The 21317-nt window shown below is 44.8% G+C and overlaps 1 protein-coding gene across 1 annotated transcript in view; it reads left to right on the plus strand.

Moving 5' to 3' along the window:
• Positions 1 to 1530: 1530 nt before the first annotated feature.
• The window catches only part of LOC143104530 (kinesin heavy chain-like), a 37936-nt gene continuing 18149 nt past the window's right edge, over positions 1531 to 21317 (plus strand). Inside the window, exons 1-12 of the mRNA XM_076268628.1 lie at positions 1531 to 1659; positions 13015 to 13102; positions 15095 to 15168; positions 15262 to 15366; positions 15713 to 15761; positions 16565 to 16620; positions 17154 to 17241; positions 19038 to 19162; positions 19501 to 19605; positions 19852 to 20000; positions 20360 to 20508; positions 21210 to 21317. The exon at positions 21210 to 21317 is cut by the window's right edge and continues 68 nt beyond it. Coding sequence (XP_076124743.1) covers positions 1531 to 1659; positions 13015 to 13102; positions 15095 to 15168; positions 15262 to 15366; positions 15713 to 15761; positions 16565 to 16620; positions 17154 to 17241; positions 19038 to 19162; positions 19501 to 19605; positions 19852 to 20000; positions 20360 to 20508; positions 21210 to 21317 — 1225 coding nt within the window. The remainder of the gene's footprint in view (positions 1660 to 13014; positions 13103 to 15094; positions 15169 to 15261; positions 15367 to 15712; positions 15762 to 16564; positions 16621 to 17153; positions 17242 to 19037; positions 19163 to 19500; positions 19606 to 19851; positions 20001 to 20359; positions 20509 to 21209) is intronic.

A 21317-nucleotide genomic window follows, 5' to 3' on the forward strand; every position in this document is an offset into this window, starting at 1 on the left:
CGGGCTCTGCTGCTTCCTAGCTATGCCACAGACTAGGATTTCCCGGCAGATCTGTCTTTCTCTTTGTGCCTGCCTGTGAGAGCGTGCCTCTTACCCCTGGAGCTGACATCAATATCACAGTTTAGGCTACAAAATGCATGCATCTGTCCTGCTTTGGGTAGTGGTGTTCAGAATACCACGCAGAGTTGAAAGACGTCTTTCGTTTTGCCGTATAAGGCACAGTTCATTCATTCAATCCCGAGGGGAGTTATCGCATTGACTGCTTCGCGACAAGGAAATCGGCGAGTGCTTTGGTGGTGGCGGAGGGTCAGAAATGATGACACGTAACAGAGTTGAGTAGCTGCCGAAATGAGGCGTAGCCTATGTGCTCATGAAATGCGGACAGATAGCCACTCAACTACACTTTTAGACAACAAATGTCTAAAAAGGAGGACACACTCTCTCTGCCCGGACAGAGAGCTCAAAAACCTGACTGTTCGGACGAAATCCGGACGGATGGCCACCCTATTGGACTGAATTATTAATTGTAGGCCTATTTAAAAATAACATGTTTTTTTTTATCCCCAACAATGGCCTACACTTTTTAGAAGAAGGGAAAAAACACATGATGTTACCAAATAAACAATGAACAACTCTGATAACTTGTCCTCTAAATCTCCGAAAGGGCACGTTCAAGCTATTTAACCAGAAAATTATAGGCCCACTCCAGTTTAGCTGGACACTGAAATTCTAATTCTTTTTAATTAAAAATTAGATACTTTATTTTTTAATTATGTAGGCTATCCACTATATGTTTAGGTTTATTGGCCTTCCTCATGAAAAAAACAATAGTCATAGCGTTTACAGAGAAGGCCTAGGCTAAACAACGCTTTCTCTAACCTTATCAGCTCCGTGGTGCTGATGCGAGCAGTGCAGGCCTACTACCACTTTAATGATGCCGTGGTGCACAACAGAGACCCCGCCCCACGCCGCTTATAGCCTACACCAGCCTGATGCTTGTTCTGCAAAGCGTGCCTCGCCATCCTTGCGACGTCTCGTCGTTATCCAACAAGACCGGTTTGGAATACACGCAATTTATTCCGAAAACAAATTAAACGCAGTATCGAATAGACAGACGTAATACAGATCCAATTTAAAGACTACCTCGCCGTTAAGAAAAAACAACGCATATTGACATCGAGTTCCAGTGGCACTTCACTTGCGGTTTGGTAGGCTAAAGCTGTTCAAATGTGATTTCCATCAAAGACGTGTACCAAGGTTAGATTAATCCATATTTCGAAACATTGCTTTATCATAGATATTAGCCATCTACAATTTGCTTTTGTGTTAGGCCTAGGCTAATCGTCAATAGCTACCTATCTGACTACAACATATCAACGCATTTTGGATTTATCAATAGAATAGGCTACGCCAAGAGGACGCTTTGCAGTATAGGCCTGTTCTCATTGTAATAATATCTGCATAACGATTCACTCGTATAAAAGTAGTTCTTCAAACATCTAGCAAGCGCCACCATTAATATCAGACACAATGGCTGATGCTAGCACGGAATGCAACATCAAGGTGTTATGTCGTTTTCGTCCTCTGAATCAATCTGAAATCATCCGCGGAGACAAATTCATCCCTAAATTCCAAGGTGATGATAGCGTAAGCATTGGGGTAAGTTTAACAATTATTTTCTGGTTGTAGCATCCATTTTGATGGCGTGTTTACCATCTCGCCCTGAGGGTGACGCAGAGGTTATCCCTGAAATAATGACAGTTCTATTTATGTCCCCAGCATAATTTCTTGTACCTCTGCCTGTCTTGTGTTTTTCTTGCCACTGTGTCTTATTATGTGTGGAATTTACTGGAATATACTCACGAGTAAGCTAATGAATTGGCTATTCTCATCACAACTCCTCTGAGTTACAGATTTGATTCTGAAAAGGAATGCCTTCATTTGTATATTTTGAATATAAAAAACAAAGTCATCTTCGAAACACGTTTGTCATGTAACCATTGAGGGCGGAACATTCTATATTATATCAGCCATGCCAAAGTGCTTGTTCACCCAACAGGCGGAGCAAGACTGGTTATTGATTTTTTCCCCCAAATGGTTTCGGACAACATTATGCCAGGCCACCATCTTTAAATCATCAAAGGTGACTTGGCATCTTACTTCTGACTGACCTGCCCCATTACAGCATCTTACCGAAAATGAAAGCTCTGACAAAACAGATCCATCCCTCCTGTTACTCCATAACCTCCCTTTTCTCTTTTCGATGTCATCATGATAAGAATGACATTTGTTGTCTATCAAAGATACAGGTAACACCTGAGACAGCTGATACCTATATTTGAAATAAGTTGTTGTGGTTGAATTGTGTTGTTAGACATGGATCATTGGGGCTTGGCATGCGTGTTTACAGAATGTGCTACCTGTTCTCTTGGGGCAGACTGTGATTAGAGGCCAAGGTTTGCTAACCCATTAGCAGTTTATGATGATTCGAGATTTTACTTCATCCGAAGCAGTATGAAACGACTATTGATTGGCATTCAACCCAAAGTCCTATAAGCATTGTAAATATGTCATGGTTTAACACACATTATTCTTATTACTTTTATTAACTCTATTGTTCTTTTTCTACTTATTCTCTCATTTTGCACTCTTTAAGGGAAATTCATGTCACAGCCTACATGGTACAGTACTTAATCATAGAAGAATGATAGAGTCTCATATTTGAATTATTTCGAGGCAGATGTTAATTTGAATATCTATTCTTATTTTGAATTATATACAATGAAAAGTCAAACCAAACAAAGTTACTTTCACAAGTCCATAGAGTGTTAATACATAAGCACTGGGTTTGTTCTCAAACTCCCAAGATAAGTGGCAACAGTGACCACGGCAACCAACGGAAGATGGATTACTGGGGTCTGGTCCTCTTCCTCTGCCGAGAGCATCAACCAGAGAACAAAGGAAAGGACACTCCTATTACAAAGCATAAGGGGGAAAGACCACAGAGGTCACCCTGACAACATACTGAGCATGGATACAGTACCTAAGGAATGGAGTTAGCATCGATGCCTCAGCACCCAGGGGTAGTCATTTGGTGCGGATAGAGCTAGAAGAGCTTTAAGTATTATGAGAGTGTTGATGAAGGCCTCTGAGTCACTGTGGCGGTGGCTTCTGACCAAGAGGACGCTCCATTATTGTGGGAAGGTATTGATTTTCATATCAAGCAGAAGATGAAGAAACTGACACAGTTTGGGATAAACCAATGCTCCACATGCATTCTCTCCTCTCTCTGTGTCTGTTTCTTGATCTATCTCTCCGTCCCTTCCCCCCCTCTCTCCGTCTGTAGCCCACCCACACCCATCCAATCCCACACTTTCTTTGCAGGTAATAACCCAATGAAGGGCACATACTGTAGGCTTTTCATTAGCAAAATGGCATCAGAGATCTAGTGATAGATGTGCCTGTGTGGGTTTGCATGTCTGTCAGCCTTCTTGGAAGGGCAGCTGACACATATCCCTGTCAGATTTATCTCTGGGTTTGCGCCTCCTTGGCTTAAGGGTCTGTCAGTTACAATGGGCCAGTTCGTGGAGGTCAGATTTCATGAGCTCTGGGAGAATGAGTCGGCTGTTTTCGTTCCAAACAGGTAGAATTTCGGCTCAATAAAATGACAGGATTTCATATGACAAGACTAGGATTCTTGGCAGGCGATGCAACTGGGCTATGAACAGTTGAAACCTTATGGATAGGTTTTTGTCGTCCTTTTCCCTGACAGCACCTTTTAGTTGTGTGATTTGGGCTCCAGATAGTTCCATAGCTGTGTCAGATTGGAGTTAGCCCCAGGACCCCTGCAGGTGGCAGTGACAGGGATAGCCGGGGGTGGGGGAGACAGTGGGTGCTGGTTGATGTCGCTGTTGTTCAGGCCAGTGGTGTTGGCTAAGATGAGCTGTCCCTGTTTTTAATAGAGAACTTATGGTAGTATCTCTTTTTCTACAGTCCACTTTGCTTCTACAGACGTATTAATCATCTGGTCAAAGCTATAAATAAATCTCGGATGTTAGCAACAGGATGTTGTGTGTGTGTGTGTTTCTGTTTCTACAGATCATATCTTAACGTGTTTGGAGATAAAAAATCTAGTTGCTTATGTGAGATGTGTGTATTGTGTATATTGTGTATTGTGAGATGTGTATGTGTGTGTATTAATCCCCACTCACCAATCAATGTAACTAAAAACTATTTACATGCACATCACCAAACGTGTCCTTGACTTGATTTACTGCAGGGAAATACAGCTTGCGCTTGTGGATGCAGCCCAAGGCTGCTCAGACGCTTGTCAATGGCTTCAGGTTTCATCATTTCAAGATGAAACATACATTTTGACAGAAATATTTTGACAGGACTCAATCTAGGAACACCGGAAGCCAGTGCATTTTCCTTCAAGGCTCTGTCTATCTTTTATTTTCTAAAGGTTTCTTTGACACAGCTCTCAAAATTCTTTGAAAACCAAATTAATTATAGATCTACAGTAATTTTCCCTCAGTATCATGTACAAGAGGTTTTTTTCGTTTTAAAAAAAAAGAATTAAGTTCTGAGCATGTAGCCGTAAACTGAAATGAGGTGAGTCATTGTAATACTCATTGAAAAGGCTCTGCGATCAATTCAAGCAAATGGGGATCAGTCGCCATGAAGTTGATTAATGGAAGCATGTCCGGAGAGTCTGGCGCAAAATGGCCAGTTACTTGTGAGCATTCAATGGCTTTCGCCATCTTAAAATAAATAGCTTGAAGGGGAAAAAGAAATGTTTCCCTGCAGGTAATTCCAAAGTGCAATCTCACTGTTCTGCAGAGGCCTTAAACATCACCATGAGTCATCAAGTCATCCTGGGTACAAAGTCTTATTAAAGTGGATAGGCCAAATAATAATGAGGGTTGACCTAGGGCAGGAGAGAGAGAGAGAAAGAGAGTGATCCACAGGTCTGAAAAAAGAGTAAAAGAATTCTGTTCGTTTTTTAATCTCTTACTCCTGCGGCTCTGTGTGGGGTTTAACAGATTACATCCAGTTACTGGTAAGGGTGCCTCGGGGCTGGTCCTTCCGTTCCCCTGGTTCAGTGGCCTCACAAGGATGCTGGAGATGCAGCTGAGGTTGACTGAGCCGAACTGCAGATGCAATCTGGTATCACTTATTGAGGGTCTGGGACTGATCCTCCTCTCTGTATTTAACTTTCACTGCCATAGCTGTGCTGTCAGAAGCTGATGTGTTCCTCTGAGAATATATTAACTATCACTCCCCAGGTTTTGAGGGAATAAATTAAACCGAGAATAAAGTATGCAGACACCTTGTCCTCAAACCTTCCTTCCACATTTCAATGCGTTCCCTGTATAATTCTTAATTCAAAGGACTCGACTGCACTCAGAAGGCTGAAGCCATGATTAGCTGAGGTTTCTTTGCTTAGTCTATGGTGTCGTGGGGCAGTTAGCCATGCACATGCACACACACGTGCACGAGACTCCAGCACGCATGCTTGAGCACAACACACATCGGAAAAAGAGAAAAGCTTCAGGGCCTCTGACTACAACTCACTTATCTTGACTCATGATTTTTTTCCTATTCCTTTTTTATCATCTCAATCTAAAATCCCCTCCATTTTTAATCCATTTTTGAACGGGGGCAGGATTCTGTTAGGTCATACTGACAGATGCCCCTTGATGCCATCACAAACATTGTATTTTAACTTTTCAATAATTCATTCATTCATTCATTCATACAGCTCCAGTATTGACATAGGCTGATACTGTATCTTACATCGTACACTTATCTTGTACTTGCACTCCTTTTGTCCTTTAGACCTATTCATCCTTCACAATATTTCTAATTCTGTTACTTTGAAGATGATTGGCTGGCCTAATAAATGTGTGTGTTAATTGTGATGTCAGGCACCTATTGCTGGTGACTGCTTCTGATGTTGATTTGATTCTGTTTAGACAATCACCAAAGGCAGTGCTGGTTGGTTGCCATGAGATCAGATAGCAGGCACCTCAGTGTGCAGTCATTAGCCAGGCAGATACTGAGTCACAGCGATGACTTCAGCCATGGTGCCTCAGCATCTGCTAGGCATTAACTCGCCACGCACACACAAACACACACACACACACCACGCTTTCCTCCCCACTCTGCGTTGGCTGATTTCAGAGAGTGTAGCCTGTATCTGTGTCCTCCCGTCTCCCCCCTCCACTTAAATCATGTCCAATGAGAATCCATTAGTGGGCGAGTCAGCCTGGACCTTCTGGGAATGGGCAGTGCAAGATTTCAGTCTATAGCTTCCATTATGGCGGATGGAAAGATTGTTTGGGAGAAGCCTTGGCCTATATTGACTCACAGTCACAATTGTGTTGTGTGCTCCGTCCTGTGTGTGTGTATGTGTGTTGGTGTATGTTAATCTTGTTACACGAGCAGGGAACGCTTTAGCATTTCCTGAAACATGCTGTTTCCGTCATGTGTTTAAAAATGGGTGTTTGATGATGGCTGTCACTGCCACTAGCATGAGCCCAATTTGTGGTGCATTGGCTTTCCGTCCGAATAAGATAAAGTGTGGAGGTGCACAGGGACATTTGAAACCTACATTCATTTGTTTGCATGCCACAGCAGCATCGCTCAATGTTTACGCATGTTAGCCATTCCTTTTTTCATTCAGCATTCTACTCACTCACACCCGCTAGTAGTCTCCGGGGGATTTTATTTTCCTAATTGAATATCCGGTACACCAAAAGTCAATACTCGTTCTAGAGCGCCTTTTCGCTTACTGCTCAGTCCCACTCCCTGTCTCAATATCCCCCCAGACAGAAACAGATCTCCGGTAGCGGGCTTCTTTCTCTATCTTGACTCCTTCCTGGGTCCGCTGTGCTACGTCGTCTCATCCGGTCATCATGTCTTTGTAATGAATGCAGGCTTTACGGCTGAAATACCAACACCTGCCAAAAGAGCCCCTCCCAGCCCTGCCAAACGAGCATGAATGGAAGATTTGTTTTCCACAAAGGCTGAGTTCTGGCGATTGCAAGGACCATCCTGCTTTAATTGATCCATGTCGAGTTGGACACCAGATGAACACATTTGGGCTCCGCGTGGAGGCCTACTGCCCACTCACAGACAGCTGATGGCAGCATGAGGGCTGGGAGATGGAGGGTCAGCGCATGTTACAGGCTGGAGCCGTGTTACAGGCTGGGGACCACTTCCACTGTTACATGGTTAATGGGGCCTCCCTCGGTGGGGATAGAGATGGATAGCTCATCCTGGTGCTCCAGTCTTGGGTTAATAATTGTATCCTCCTGGCAGGGCGGTGTCTGGGCCAGTGTTTACAATGTGCTCTCTCTCTCTCTCTTCCTCCCTCTCTCTCTCTCACTCGCTTATTCTCTCTCCCTTCCTCTCTCTGTCTCATTGGATGTTGTTTTTCTCTCTGGCTGTCTGTCATGTTGCTTTCCCTCCCCCTCCCGGTGGAAGACACAGTGTGATATCCATGCAGTCGAAAAGGCCTTGAGAATGGCCTCATCTGTTATTTTGTACTCCCCCTCCCCTTCTCATTGCCTCTTTCTCTCTCTCTCTTCCTCTCTCTCTCTCACTCTCACTCTTTCTCTCACTCTCTCTCTCTCTCTCTCTCCTCCAGTCTCTCTCATGCTCTCCCTTTCTCTCATCCACAACCTCTCTGCCAGAGCATAGCCTTTTTTATCGACCCTTTTCCATTTTCCTCTGTTCTATCAAAATGTTTATGTTTTCTTTGTCACCTTCACTAGCTGAAACTCCCCCACCCACGTCCGTGCAGTGCACCCAGCCCTCCACACTGCCTGCCCCAGCGCCTCTCTCTCACTTTCCCCCAACCTCTGTCTCTCTCCCACACAGCCAATGAATTATGCAGGGTGCTCCAGTTTGATGGAATTGGTCTACTTCTTGTAGGGCTGGGGAGAGGAAAATCCTCTTTGTCTGTTTGGGCTGCCTGGCTTGCCGTAGAGGAAAGAGTTAAGCAAGGAGATGAGCAGAGCAGGGAGGACAAGATGAGGGGAGGAGAGAGAGAGAGAGAAAGAGAGAGACTCGCTCTCCTCTCCATATCCAAAGCCTGCGATGGCTGTTGCTTTAAAAAGCAAAATCCCTAATCCTCTTACATATCAATCTGCTTTTTCTCAATTCATTATTTATTTATTTTCATTTATTTATTTATGTTTGATTCTCCCTCTCACAATCACAGAGCTGCTGAGCCATTGTGACATGAGGAGGTGAAATGAAAAGGAGCATGCAGAGGAGGAGGGAGAGAGAGAGAGGGATGGAGGGAGAGAGATTGAGAGGGATGGAGGGAGAGACAGAGGGATGGAGGGAGAGAGAGAGAGGGTTGGAAGGAGAGAGAGAGAGGGAAGGAGGGATAGAGAGAGGGATAGAGGGAGAGAAAGAGGGGGAAGGGGGGGCTGACTGGTGGTTCTGCAGGCTTTGCTGCTCTGCTTACAGATCCGTGGCCAGCCGCTGGCCCTCTCTACTCAGGCAATGTAAAAGCCCCTCTGTCCTCGGTCCGGGCTACACAGAACAGCACAGCACAGCACAGCACATCATTGGGACCATCCATTTGCATTCATCTCCGGCTCCCCTCTTCACCCCCCTCCTCCTCCTCCTCCTGTTCCGTCTCTTCTTCGCTCTGGTTGCCCCTCTCTCACCATCCGGGCTGTGGTCTGTGGCCGTGCTCCGGCACCCCTCCCTCTTAAATCTCCTCCTCACAAAAGACTGAAGGGCCTGGCAGACTGCTAATGGGGATGTGGGTGAACAAGAACAGGACAGACGCACACATGAACACACAGAGGCACACACACACACGCACACACACACACACACGCACACACACACACACGCACATACACACACACACACACACACACACGCACACACACACACACGCACATACACACACACACACATACACAGAGACACAAATATCTTATCAAACGCAGACAGGACACTTCACTCTGTCTACCCTTATCTTGCTCTTTCGGTCTTTCTTTAACACACACACACACACACACACATGGCCACACACACGCACACACATGGCCACACACACACACACACATACACGCACACGCAGAGACACATACATACACACACACACACACACACACAGACACGTACACACATACATATACACACACACACCACTGGCACAGCAGCACTGTAAGCCCACTTACGTAACCCTTTCTGCTCATTTGCTGTGAAATGAGGCCCATATCGCTGTGCTCCGTGTGGCAGTTCAGCATGCATAATCAGCATATGAGCTGCTCTTTAGATGAGCCTTTAAACAACACTGGCTCACACGTCCTGGTAAACAAGTGAAGGCTTTCTTTTTTTGGGGAGGGGGGGGGTTACGGGGGCCCAATCAGAGACTTTTATTCCTCTTTAGTCTGGTGTGTCCTTTCATCTCTCCTTGGCTTTGGGCTGTGTGTTTATTTGAAAATGTATGCATGTGTTACTCTGGTGTTTTAGGCTCATCTGGACAGAGTGCGTATGCTGTGCATGCTTTCATTATTCAGTGTCTATGATCCTAAAAGCTAGAGGCTAGGGGAGAGGAACACAGTGATGGGGAGGGAGGGAGAGAAAGAGAGAGAGATAGAGAGAAAGAGAGAGAGAGAGGGAGGGAGGGAGGGAGAGCAAAGAGCGTGGAGGAGAGGGAATATGGGGTCTAATTAACGCAGGCCTGCTGCTGGAGCCCCGCTGTGGTGTGTGTGTGTGTGTGTGTGTGTGTGTGTGTGTGTGTGTGTGTGTGTGTGTGTGTGTTGGGTGGGTTTGGCATCAACGTGTCTGTCTCTTGCTTTATCATGGAGATGCTCTATGGCTACCTCCATTTTGTTCTGCCTGCTGTGGCTTGATTGAATCAGGAAAACCAGGCCGGAGCAGAGCGGCCATTAACTCCTCCTCCTCCTCCTCCTCCATCTTTTGTACTATTCCTCCTCCGCTCCTTCTGTCTCGGCTGCCTGTCATCCTCCATTTCTATCCTTCCATTCATCCCTCCATCCTATGCATTCTTCCTCCTTGGCTCCCTCTTTCTCGGCTGCCTTTCATCCTCTGTCTCCATCCATCCATCCATCCATCATCCATCCATCCATCCATCCATCCATCCATCCATCCATCCATCCATTCTTTGCACTCTTCCTCCTCCGCTGCCTCTGTCCTCTCTGTATCCTTGGAGCTGCTCTGATCATTCTTATGGCTTCACCAGTAACTTCAAGTGGGTCCCTCCCGGTGACTCATCATGATGACCTTTACCCACAAAGCACTTGTGTCATATAGAGTGATGAGCACACTCATCTGACCAATGATCACACACACACACGCACACACAATTAAACACACACACACACATACACACACACACACAGTGTTGGGAGGGTTACTTTCAAAACGTATTCCGTTACAGAATACAGAATACATGCCCAAAAATGTAATCTGTAACGTATTCCGTTACGTTACTCAATCTGAGTAACGTATTCTGAATACTTAGATTACTTCCGCATTGAATTGGATTTTATAAGTGTAGGAATGCGGCCATCAAATCCTGCTTAGGCCTACTAAACAGGCCTATTCTGGTGTGTTCTTCTGTTCCAAATGGCTGAAGTGTTAGGCCCACATAGGAGAATGTAAAGTCAACTAAGCTACCTGATACAACTTTAAAATAGCAAGGTGACCACTAAAACTACTGTACAGCAGGCGACTAGGCTAATTAAAACAAACTAAATAAATAGGCTACTTTAAGGGCGTAGCCAGAAAATATATTAGTACCTATGAGATTTTTCGGTGGCATCAACCCAGTACAAGTGAGGGGCGCATATGACAGGTGGAACGCAAATGACCTGTAAATGTAAACACTATCTAGGCTACTGTATATCAGTGCTCTCAAAATGAACGTGATTGCGTAATGACAATCAAAAACCGCACGTTAAAATATGCTAGCCTACTCGCAAGAATAATTCTTCAGAGGCTCCACCATATAATTCATTTTAAAACGTAGGCATCTAATTAGAAAAAAAAAGAATCCATAAAGCTATTTTAAGTTAGAATAAAAAACTTAGAATGCAGTGCCTATTTTAGAGATTGGTTTAATTGTAGGCTAGGTCTAAATCAACACGTGAACTATAGGCTCTGTTTATTGATTAGCAAACTGTGTAACCGATTGGCCGAAGTAGCCTGGGCCCACTTCCCCGAAAGCATCTTAAGCCTAAGAGCGTCGTAAAGTCCCTCTTACGAACGTCTTAAGATTTGCCGACTGTTTCCCGAAACCATCGTAGCTTAAGAGCGTCGTGAAAACACTCGTAGATCTACGAGTGCTCCAGAGTACTCGTTACCGGCTAAGAGCGTCTTAACAGTACTTCTCACTGAGGTCACCAACAGGACATACAGAGGAATTACAACTTAGAATACATAATCCAACTTACGTTCCCATTCTTTATTGTGTTTACCTGTGATGAATCAGATTTTAGCGTGCAAAATAGCCTACATTTAATGGTCATAATAATGTGATGAAAAGCGGACAAAAATGCAATCAAGTTATGAAACGAGACGTTGCCAGAATAGTTTGACCTTATCTTTGCTAAGTGAATATTTTATTAGGCCTATGAGGTAAAAAGCAGAGAAAGCAACATGTGGTTTAGTCTGTAGCCTACTGCATCAAAATCTAAGCCTACACATTTCCTCTCTTTCTTACTCGACTTCTTTCTTATCTTCAAACGTGTTCATAAGTGGCACCGCGAAAAATTATTGCATGGTGCAACAATCTAATCTTAAAATAATTACAATTATTTATGTCTCTGTGTGGTATATAACCTACTTGGGATGCTTACATGCAGATGTCAAAGTGTTTTATTTTCGTATTGATGTGAATTAATGTGTAGATCGATCCGAAGTTTAAATGGTAGGCCTATAGCTGTGACGTGCAGTCACCTGACATCACCGTCAAATCAGAGGATATTTCAGAACTATTAACGTGGACAGCTCCCCTTAAGAGCATCTTAAGAGCAGTGCACGCGCGTTCACGCTACGAGCATGTTCGGGAAACAGTCGGAAAAATCAAACGAACGATCGTAAGATGAATCGTAGAAAACCCTCTTAAGAGCGTATCTCCGTCGTTATCGGGGAAGTGGGCCCTGAGCTATTAATACTTGGGAAAATATCCTTTGAACAGACATCAGGAACCGCGATCAGTGAGGAACAGGAGTTACCTCCACTTACTTTACTCCTAATTTGCTGTGCAAACAGTCATTTCAGGGTCTCCGATGACGCGTCCATAATGCGCGCTGGCTGCGTTTTGAGGCTAGTGCAAGACGGCGGGGCTTGGATTTAAACATGGAAATCATAGATTGCTTTTAGGAGCTTCTGAGTTGCCTTTATTTATTTAGAGCGTGAATAAACTTATGAAACAGAGAAGTATCGTCATGTAATCCATTGGTTTCAACAATGTAACTGTATTCTAAATACCAACTATTTAACTTGTAACTGTATCGGAATACAGTTACTCATAATTTGTATTCTGAATACGTAACGCCGGTACATGTATTCCGTTACTCCCCAACACTGCACACACACACACACACACACACACAAGGTATGGAATAGAATAGTTGTGCATTGTGTGTTATAGGCAGTACTGTGTTGTCAGTACTGTGTGTAATATTGGTCAGTCGAGCGCAAAGTCTGTTGTGTACTCTCTGTTTTGTTTTGTCTTTAGTTTTTGTTTATTTCTTATGGTCATTATGCTCCAGTTTTGCATTGTTGCGTAATCTATTTGGAAATGTCTGTTAATGATGATGAATACTGTCTCTAAAAACTGTCCCAGGCAAACACACACACATTCATGATGATCCACTCAACTGACCACATTTGAGACGGAGAGAGGGAGAGAGAGACATTTTCATCTATGTCAACAGCTGCCCAAAGGGAACATAGTGGGCTGTGGGATAATAGTCTGTTTTGCTTGTTTTGTGTTTTGCTCCTGTCCAGGGCAAGTCCTACGTGTTTGACCGCGTGTTTCCCACCAACACCACTCAGGAGCAGGTGTACAACACCTGCGCCAAGCAAATCGTTAAAGGTACGTCCCAGTGGCTTGTCCAAATGTCTTACTGATGTCCTTTGTCTGGATCTCTCTTTAACAGAGATGAGATGAAATAAACAAAGTGCCTTGTGTTATTATTATTCCAGTTAGCCTCAGGGCCCTGCATAAGCATTTTTAATATTTAACGTCTTTGCACGAGACGCTGCAGTACAGTCCTGGGGTTCAGATGAGGACACTGAGATGTTGTTGCAAAAACGGCAATCTTGAGCTGAAATACAGTACAAGTCCAGCCCAGAGTCGTTAAGAAGACGAGTGAAATTCATCTTTATCAGCATCGTCTGTGCTTGACTCATCGGATAAATGAGAGCTTGCGGATCGTCCGCCTCTGTTTATCTGTTTTTATTCCTCCCTCTGCCTCTCCCTCCCTCCCTTGCTCCCTCGCTCGCTCGCTCATGGATCCACAATAAACATTCAACATGCAAATATTCATAGAAAAACAAGATTATGCAGTCTTACCCATTCCTCTGCTCTCCCTCCCTCTCTTTCTCCCCCTCTACCTCTCTCTTTCTCTCTCTTTCATCTCTCATTCTTTCCCTCAGTCTACCTCTTAATCTTTTACTTTCTTGCTGCCTGTTTTTCTCACATTTTCCTTCATTTTTTTGCTCTCATCTGTGAATGGAATTTCTTCCATTGATTAGCAATAGCGTTGTCGTGTTCCTCTCTGTCTTTTCTTCTCCCTCTCTCTGCCTTCTCTCTCTCTCTCTCTCTCTCTCTCTCTCTCTCTCTCTCTCTCTCCCTGAGAGGACAGCACGTCGTCTTAATTGAGTCAGCTTTGATCATCTGACCCAGTAACAGACGAGGTCGCAGAAACAGACAGACAAAGAGAGACGAGGGGGAGAGTGATAAAAAGAGAACAAGACACAGAGAAAGAGCTACGAAAAAATATAAAACAGACAAAGAAAAGGAGTGACTATAAAGAGAGAGAGAGAGAGAGAGGGGAATGAAAATCAGGCCAGGCAGTGATGGTGGTGGGAAGTTAAGACTCAGAGAGCTGGAGTTGAAGGCACGGAGTTGAGGAGGTCCAGTGCTGGCTGGAGGCTGCAGATAAAGCGGACGGGCTCATGGCCGGCGCACCGCTCTGACTGTGGACACTCTTATCGGCTGCTCCTCATTTCCACTCCTCCTCGCCGGCTTTCTGCCGGCTGACAGGCTCATTTAGCCGCGGCTGCCGCGCTCCCTGGTGTCAGCCTACGCAACCTCAGATGCCCTCGCTATCGCTGCAGGGAGCACGTTTCATTACAGGTTTAGAAGGACTGGATTAAATTGGTCTACATGAAATGGGGTCGATTCGGGAAAAACAAGACATATTGAGAGCTCTTGAGTCTGATAACTATATACAAACTCTTAGTGGTGAAAATACTGAATAAGTGACTCAGCATTATTATAGTATTTAACCTTCAGGAAGTCTGTGGGTGCCCTTATATTAATGACATGAAAAGTCTTAAGTCTAACCTGTCAAATGTCTATTAATGAGAATGTGAAATGAGAATATTGTTCGGTCCGTTAGCTTGACACTATAGACTGAAGATTTGAAATACATCCAAAGTTGAAATTTGGGCCCTATATGTTTCAGTGCACTGGATAATGCATTAAAACTTGTCACAAATCGAAGCTTGTCATATGGAGCTTGGAGGTGAAAGTGAAGGTCCATTTCCTATTCGGTTGTTAAGTCCAACATCACGGCCCAACAGCTTTTTCATCAAAAATCGTTTAGGCCTACTAACGCAGCCACGAAAAATAGGATTTTATTAGGTTGAGGCAACAAGTGAGTATAGGAGGACAATTTTCTTAAAGGCTACTCTGAATAGTGGACAAAATAGTTTATTTTTTGCTGTCTATGGAGGAAAATGAGCGGCTCTGGAAGCTGTGGGACCCAGAAACAGATTTATTATCCCATTATTGCATCATCACTTAATAAACTAATTGCTCCCTTTGAGTAACGCTGCAACTTGTCTGCATTTTCTGTAGATGTGCTGGGAGGATACAATGGTACCATCTTTGCTTATGGCCAGACCTCCTCTGGAAAAACCCACACCATGGAGGTATGGAGATGAAGCATAATCTCATCTAAGGATCCTGTGTTTGCTCTCATAAAACAGTGTCTAAATTGCCATTTTTGTTTCACCTTGCCACAGGGTAAATTGCATGACCGCCAGAACATGGGCATCATCCCCAGGATTGCTGAAGACATCTTCAACCACATCTTCACCATGGATGAAAACCTGGAGTTCCTCATCAAGGTAGGCCGATGCTATAGTAAAGAGCAATCAGTGCATCAAGGAGGCCCCATTACTTCCACAAAGTCAGCAAAGACAAACAGTCTGTTCTAGAGAGCGATGAGAGTAGTCATGGTAACCGAATGCAAAAGAATGATTTTAGCCAATGATGTTGTCACAAACCAATCAAAACATTTATTTATAGTGTTTCACTGTCTAGGCAGCTTTTAGCTATTATTTAATGTCCTAATGAAAAAAAAAGTACCCACCTACTCGATTTCGTGCAGAAGTCTTTTTTTTCCAGTCAGCTTATTTCTCTCTCTATCTAATTCTGTACTTTTCCCTCTCTGCCTTGCCTCTCCTTTGTCAGGTTTCCTACTTTGAAATCTACATGGACAAAATCCGTGACCTGCTGGATGGTGAGAATGCTGCCATGCTTTTTTTATCTTGTAAAAGGCTTAGGGGATGTTTGCTTTAGCCTGTCTGAGCAGTGCAGGGTGTATCTATCTATTATGGGTGGGCTAACATGGCATAATGAACATTGGCATAATAAAGCCTGTCATCTGTATGCCCGCGCCCACCGTGATGTGAGTCAGCTAGCCGACACAAAGCGGGCAGGAGAAAGCAATGCGATAAGCTCAGGCAAAATCACATTCACTGGGGGACAAATGCAGCTGGGGCTCAGTGTGTCAAGTCACTGAATGTACAACAGATTTGTGTGTGTGTGTGTGCGTGTGCGCGTGTGTGTGTGTGTCTGTGTGCATGCGAGCGTGTGTGTGTGCGTGTGTGCGTGTGTTCATGTGTGCACACATATTCGCATTAGGTGGGGACAAAGAGGCCCTTACACCAGCTTTCCCAGTAGAAAACGACTGGAAGTGTTATTTCCTGTGAAAGACCAGGCATGTTTATTTATTCCCCATCATCCCCGAGCTGAGGTGAAGTGATGCCCTGGCTCGCGCTCCATCAGATGTTGAGCGTCTCAGTATGAGTCTGCCCTGAGTGAGCGCGCCCTTCAGCACTCCAGGCTGTCATTGGGATAACTGGCGACTCCCATGGGGGGGGTTGCGTCATCTGAATCTCATCAAGCTTCTCGTGCGGGCCTTGCTAGTGATGAGTGTGCCTTCTTGGACTCTCTCTCTCTCTGTCTCATGCGTCAGTCTAATGGTCTCATTCCTTCACATTGTCGATCTGTGTTTGTTTTTCTCCTCCTCTCTGCCCACAGTGACTAAAACCAACCTGGCGGTCCATGAGGACAAGAACAGGGTCCCTTACGTCAAGGTAAATGAGTCAGTGGACTGTTTTTCTGATGGCCATCTGTACAAGTGTGTGTGTGTGTGTGTGTGTGTGTGTGTGTGTGTGTGTGTCCAAGGCAGTGAAGTCCTGACTCAGAATCCCAAAGCCAAAAGCAATCATCACAGCCTGTGTGTTATTTTTATACTCATTTCACATCAGATGGCAGAGCAGCATAAGTCATTAAGCAGTGTCCCTTTGGCTTTGGGGAGATTGATCACTTGTTACTAGTGAAATCTAACGTTTATAGAATACTACAGTGTGACATCGTATTTTAGGATATTGCTCCATTAAAATAGCATTGTTAGCACAGCAATAACTCGTTGCCTTTGGGCAATACTCAGTGAACCAGACCAGAGGTCATTATTCAGAGGTAATTGCCTGAGAAATACCTCTGTTGACCTGTCAGATGTAATTACACCACAAATCATACATTGTAATGCATGTCTCTCTCTTCATGTACGTTATTCTCTGGTCGTAGCTCCTGACTGACAGTTGCGTGGTTCTTCTGTGTGTCTCAGGGTTGCACCGAGCGCTTCGTCTCCAGCCCCGAGGAGGTGATGGACGTCATCGACGAGGGCAAAGCTGCCCGTCACGTGGCCGTCACAAGTGAGTGCTGCTAAGGCCTCAGGCTGTGGCCAGGCTGCCATCTCTCTGGCTCTATTAATAGGGGACATCTTCCTACCACGCAGCATATAGCATCTCTCCCTTCCATGCAGCATATAGCCTATCCCACACAGCATATAGCATCTCTATCCCACACAGCTTATAGCATCTCTGTCCCACGCAGCATATAGCATCTCTATCCCACGCAGCATATAGGATCTCTATCCCATGTAGCAGCATATAGCATCTCTATCCCACACAGCATAGCATCTCTATTCCATGTAGCAGCATAGCATCTCCATCCCACACAGCATATAGCATCTCTATCCCATGTAGCAGCATATAGCATCTCTATCCCACACAGCATTGCATCTCTATCCCATGTAGCAGCATTCTCTGTTGAACTCCTCGACAAGTAGGCTACTCATCACACATGTGTCACACGAAAGAGCCGTTTAAGCTTTTAAACGGTGCTAGATAGCCACTATTTGCTGTGATAAACAGTTTGCGAGAAAAATAAGAGAAAATAAGAGAAAAATAAGAGATGTAATAATTATTCTCTGCGCCCATCTCCACATCCATTCATCTTGGTGGAATACACACTCTTCACGCAACACATGAAAAACCATATATCAGAATAAACAGCAGACCTTACCGAACACAAAGGTGTAATGCATTCCCGTGTATAGTTTGCTGTTCCAGAGTAATCCGGTTTTGAAATAAATTGTAGCAAAATTCAACATGGTCTTTCGGCTTTAAACATTTCTTAAAACTGAACTGTGCTTACATCGCGTAGATATCTGTAAATATTAGAATCAGAGAATATACATGCAGCTCACGTTAAGAGTTTGTCAATGTAGCCTTAATGATTTCTTTTCACAAAATGCTAAGCATGCATGTATTTAAGTTTCTTAAAACTGAGCTGTGCTTAAATGGGTCAATGCATGATTTCATAACAGACCAAATAGAAAATAAATGTTTATCTGTACATATTAAAATCAGATTATGTAGGCTACACAGTATAGTTAGATCAAGTTGGACAGTAGCACATTTTAATCATGGATAGTTGGACAGTTGCACATTTTAATCATTTTATATATCTATAGTGGCTGGTGAAAGAGTTGAGTGGCTTTTTTTCGGGGGGGGGGGGGGGGGGGGGGGCGCAGTGGGTAGTGTCCCCACGAAAGCTCAGACCAAACCTACGCCCTTGCACAGCATATATCATCTCTATCCCATGTAGCAGCATATAGCATCTCTATCCCATGTAGCAGCATATAGCATCTCTATCCCACACAGCATATAGCATCTTTATCCCTTTTTTCCCTTCTTTTTAAGCATTATACGACTGATAACACATCTGTTATATCACCTTACTTACAGTACTATTCCGTTTCAGTTTTCCTTTAAGAGCATACAGTACACAACACATTACTGAAAGAATACAGTAGGCTACTTTACAGTACTGTATAAGCAAACACGTTACTACTTCCCTATGGCCCTATAGAGAGTGCAGTGGAGTGTTTGGGGCCAGGGGATGCTTTGCTTCTGTCAGAATAACTCTCATAAGATCAGTGCTCAGGCACATCTCTCCAAAACCGTTTGCAGCACACTCATGACATCTGTTTATTTATACATGCCTGAACTTTGATTTGGCTTGTGAACCGTTCACTCCTTTGAATCACTTCTCTCACACCTGGCCACTTCTTTCTCTCTCTTTCTCTCCTTCTTTCTCTCTCTTTCTCTCCTTCTTTCTCTCTCTTTCTCTCTCTTTCTCTTTTATCTCTGTCACTCTGCCACAGACATGAATGAGCACAGCTCACGCAGTCACAGCATCTTCCTGATCAATATCAAGCAGGAGCATGTGGAGACGGAGCAGAAGCTCTGTGGCAAACTCTACCTGGTGGACCTGGCTGGCAGTGAGAAGGTAAGATGATGTGCTGGTGTAATCTTTTTGTGTGTGTGTGTGTGTGTGTGTTTGTGTGTCTGTCTGTGTGTGTGTTTGTCTGTCTGTGTGTGTGTGTACAGTACACGTGTTTGTGTGTGCCTGTTTGTTTGTGCGTGTGTGTGTCTGTGTGTGTGTGTGGGTGTGCGTGTGTGGGTGGATTTTGTTTGTTTATGTTCATGCATGCCTGGGCTGCTAAAGTGAAGTGTGCTGTGGGTAGTATTGAGTGAGAAGGGAGAGGGGTGATGTTCCAGAGTGAGGGATGAGAGAGGAGAAGTGAGTGAAAGTGAAGACGCCAGCTCTCTGTCCTCCTCTTCTAGGTCAGTAAGACTGGTGCAGAGGGAGCTGTCCTGGATGAGGCTAAAAACATCAACAAATCTCTGTCCGCTCTCGGCAACGTGATCTCTGCTCTGGCAGAGGGAACGGTGAGCAAGCACACACACACACACACACACACACACACACACACACACACACACACACACACACACACACACACATACACACACTTTTGTAGACAGTTGCAGACAGACATTCTGTATTCTTGGCAAGGCTGTCTCTATTGGAACGTACATTTTGATCCGCATCTCTCTCTCACTCCCTCTCTCTCTCTCTTTCTCTCTCTCTCTGGTTTCTCTTTCTGTCTATTTTCCCCCTCTGTCTTCCTACAGAAAACTCATGTGCCGTATCGTGACAGCAAGATGACGCGTATCCTGCAGGACTCTCTGGGAGGTAACTGCCGCACCACCATGTTCATCTGCTGCTCCCCCTCAAGCTACAACGATGCCGAGACCAAATCCACCCTCATGTTTGGCCAACGGTGAGAACCCCATTCAGATGTCTGATCCTCTATCATGTTGCCTAGTCATCACACAGGATGTAGGCTACTTACTGTTTTTTCTTACCCTGCCCCACGTTTCGCTGCTTTGGATTATTTAAAAAATACAAGGTTTTTTTTTTTTCTTTTTGTGAAAATTTATGGATTTGGAGATACAAGGTTTTCACCCGACAGCAGCGATTTGTTGCATTACCTTGGGTAAACTAAAGTTGTGTTAGTTTTGTTTTTGATATAACATTTGTAGACTCTGTTTAGCTACCTGTATCATTATTTGGGGACCTGTCCTGTGGTCCTTGTCCTGAAGTGACCCCTTGGTATGTGGTCTTGTCACTCCGCCTCAGGGCCAAGACCATCAGGAACACCGCCTCCGTGAACCTGGAGCTGACGGCTGAGCAGTGGAAGAAGAAGTACGAAAAGGAGAAGGAGAAGAACAAGACCCTGAGGGACACCATCCTGAAGCTGGAGGCTGAGCTCAACCGCTGGCGCAATGGTGGGGACATACAACACACACACACACACACGCACACACACACAGACACACACACACACACACAGATACACTCGCACACACACACACACACACACACACACACACACAGACAGATACACTTGCACCCAGACATGTATGCGAGTGTATGCATGCGCACACACGAGCACACACACACACACACACACACACACACACACACACACACACACACACACACACACACACACACACACACACACACACACACACATAATATAGCTCATATATCTCATAGCACATTGAAGTTGCAAGTTCACTCATTGTCTGTCCCCCACTCACACACTCTGTAAATTCACGTTTACACTCTGTAACTTGAAGAGAACTCTTCTAGTTGGGCTAAATGGCATGTCTCATAATGTTAGCGGAAGTGAAAACTAACTTAGCATAATCCTGTTTACAGACAGGCAGAGAAACAAACAAACAAACACTGCAGTAAAAACATAACCCAGGTAATAACCCAGTTCTCCCACTGCCTCCCCTCTCTCCATCCCTCCCTCTCCCCTCCCTCCCTCTCTCCCTCTCTCCCTCCTCTACCCTCCATCCCTCCCTCCCCGTCTCCCTCTCTCTCTTCCTCTCTCCCGTCATCCATCCCCCTCTCCCTCCCTGACTTCCTCTATCCCTCCCTCTCTCTCTCCCTCTCTCCTTCACCTCCCCTCTCCCAGGTGAGGAGGTGCCTGAGACGGAGCAGCTGAGCCCAGGCGTGGTGCGTCTGGAGCCCATGGAGGAGACGCCCATCCTGGACAACAGCAACTCCTCCATCGTGGTGCGCA

Source organism: Alosa pseudoharengus, unplaced genomic scaffold (assembly GCF_046254945.1).
Source record: "Alosa pseudoharengus isolate Yale_2024_CS ecotype anadromous, Long Island Sound unplaced genomic scaffold, YU_APseudo_1.1 YU_APseudo_1.1_scf_5, whole genome shotgun sequence".
In the NCBI taxonomy this organism is placed as follows: domain Eukaryota; kingdom Metazoa; phylum Chordata; class Actinopteri; order Clupeiformes; family Clupeidae; genus Alosa; species Alosa pseudoharengus.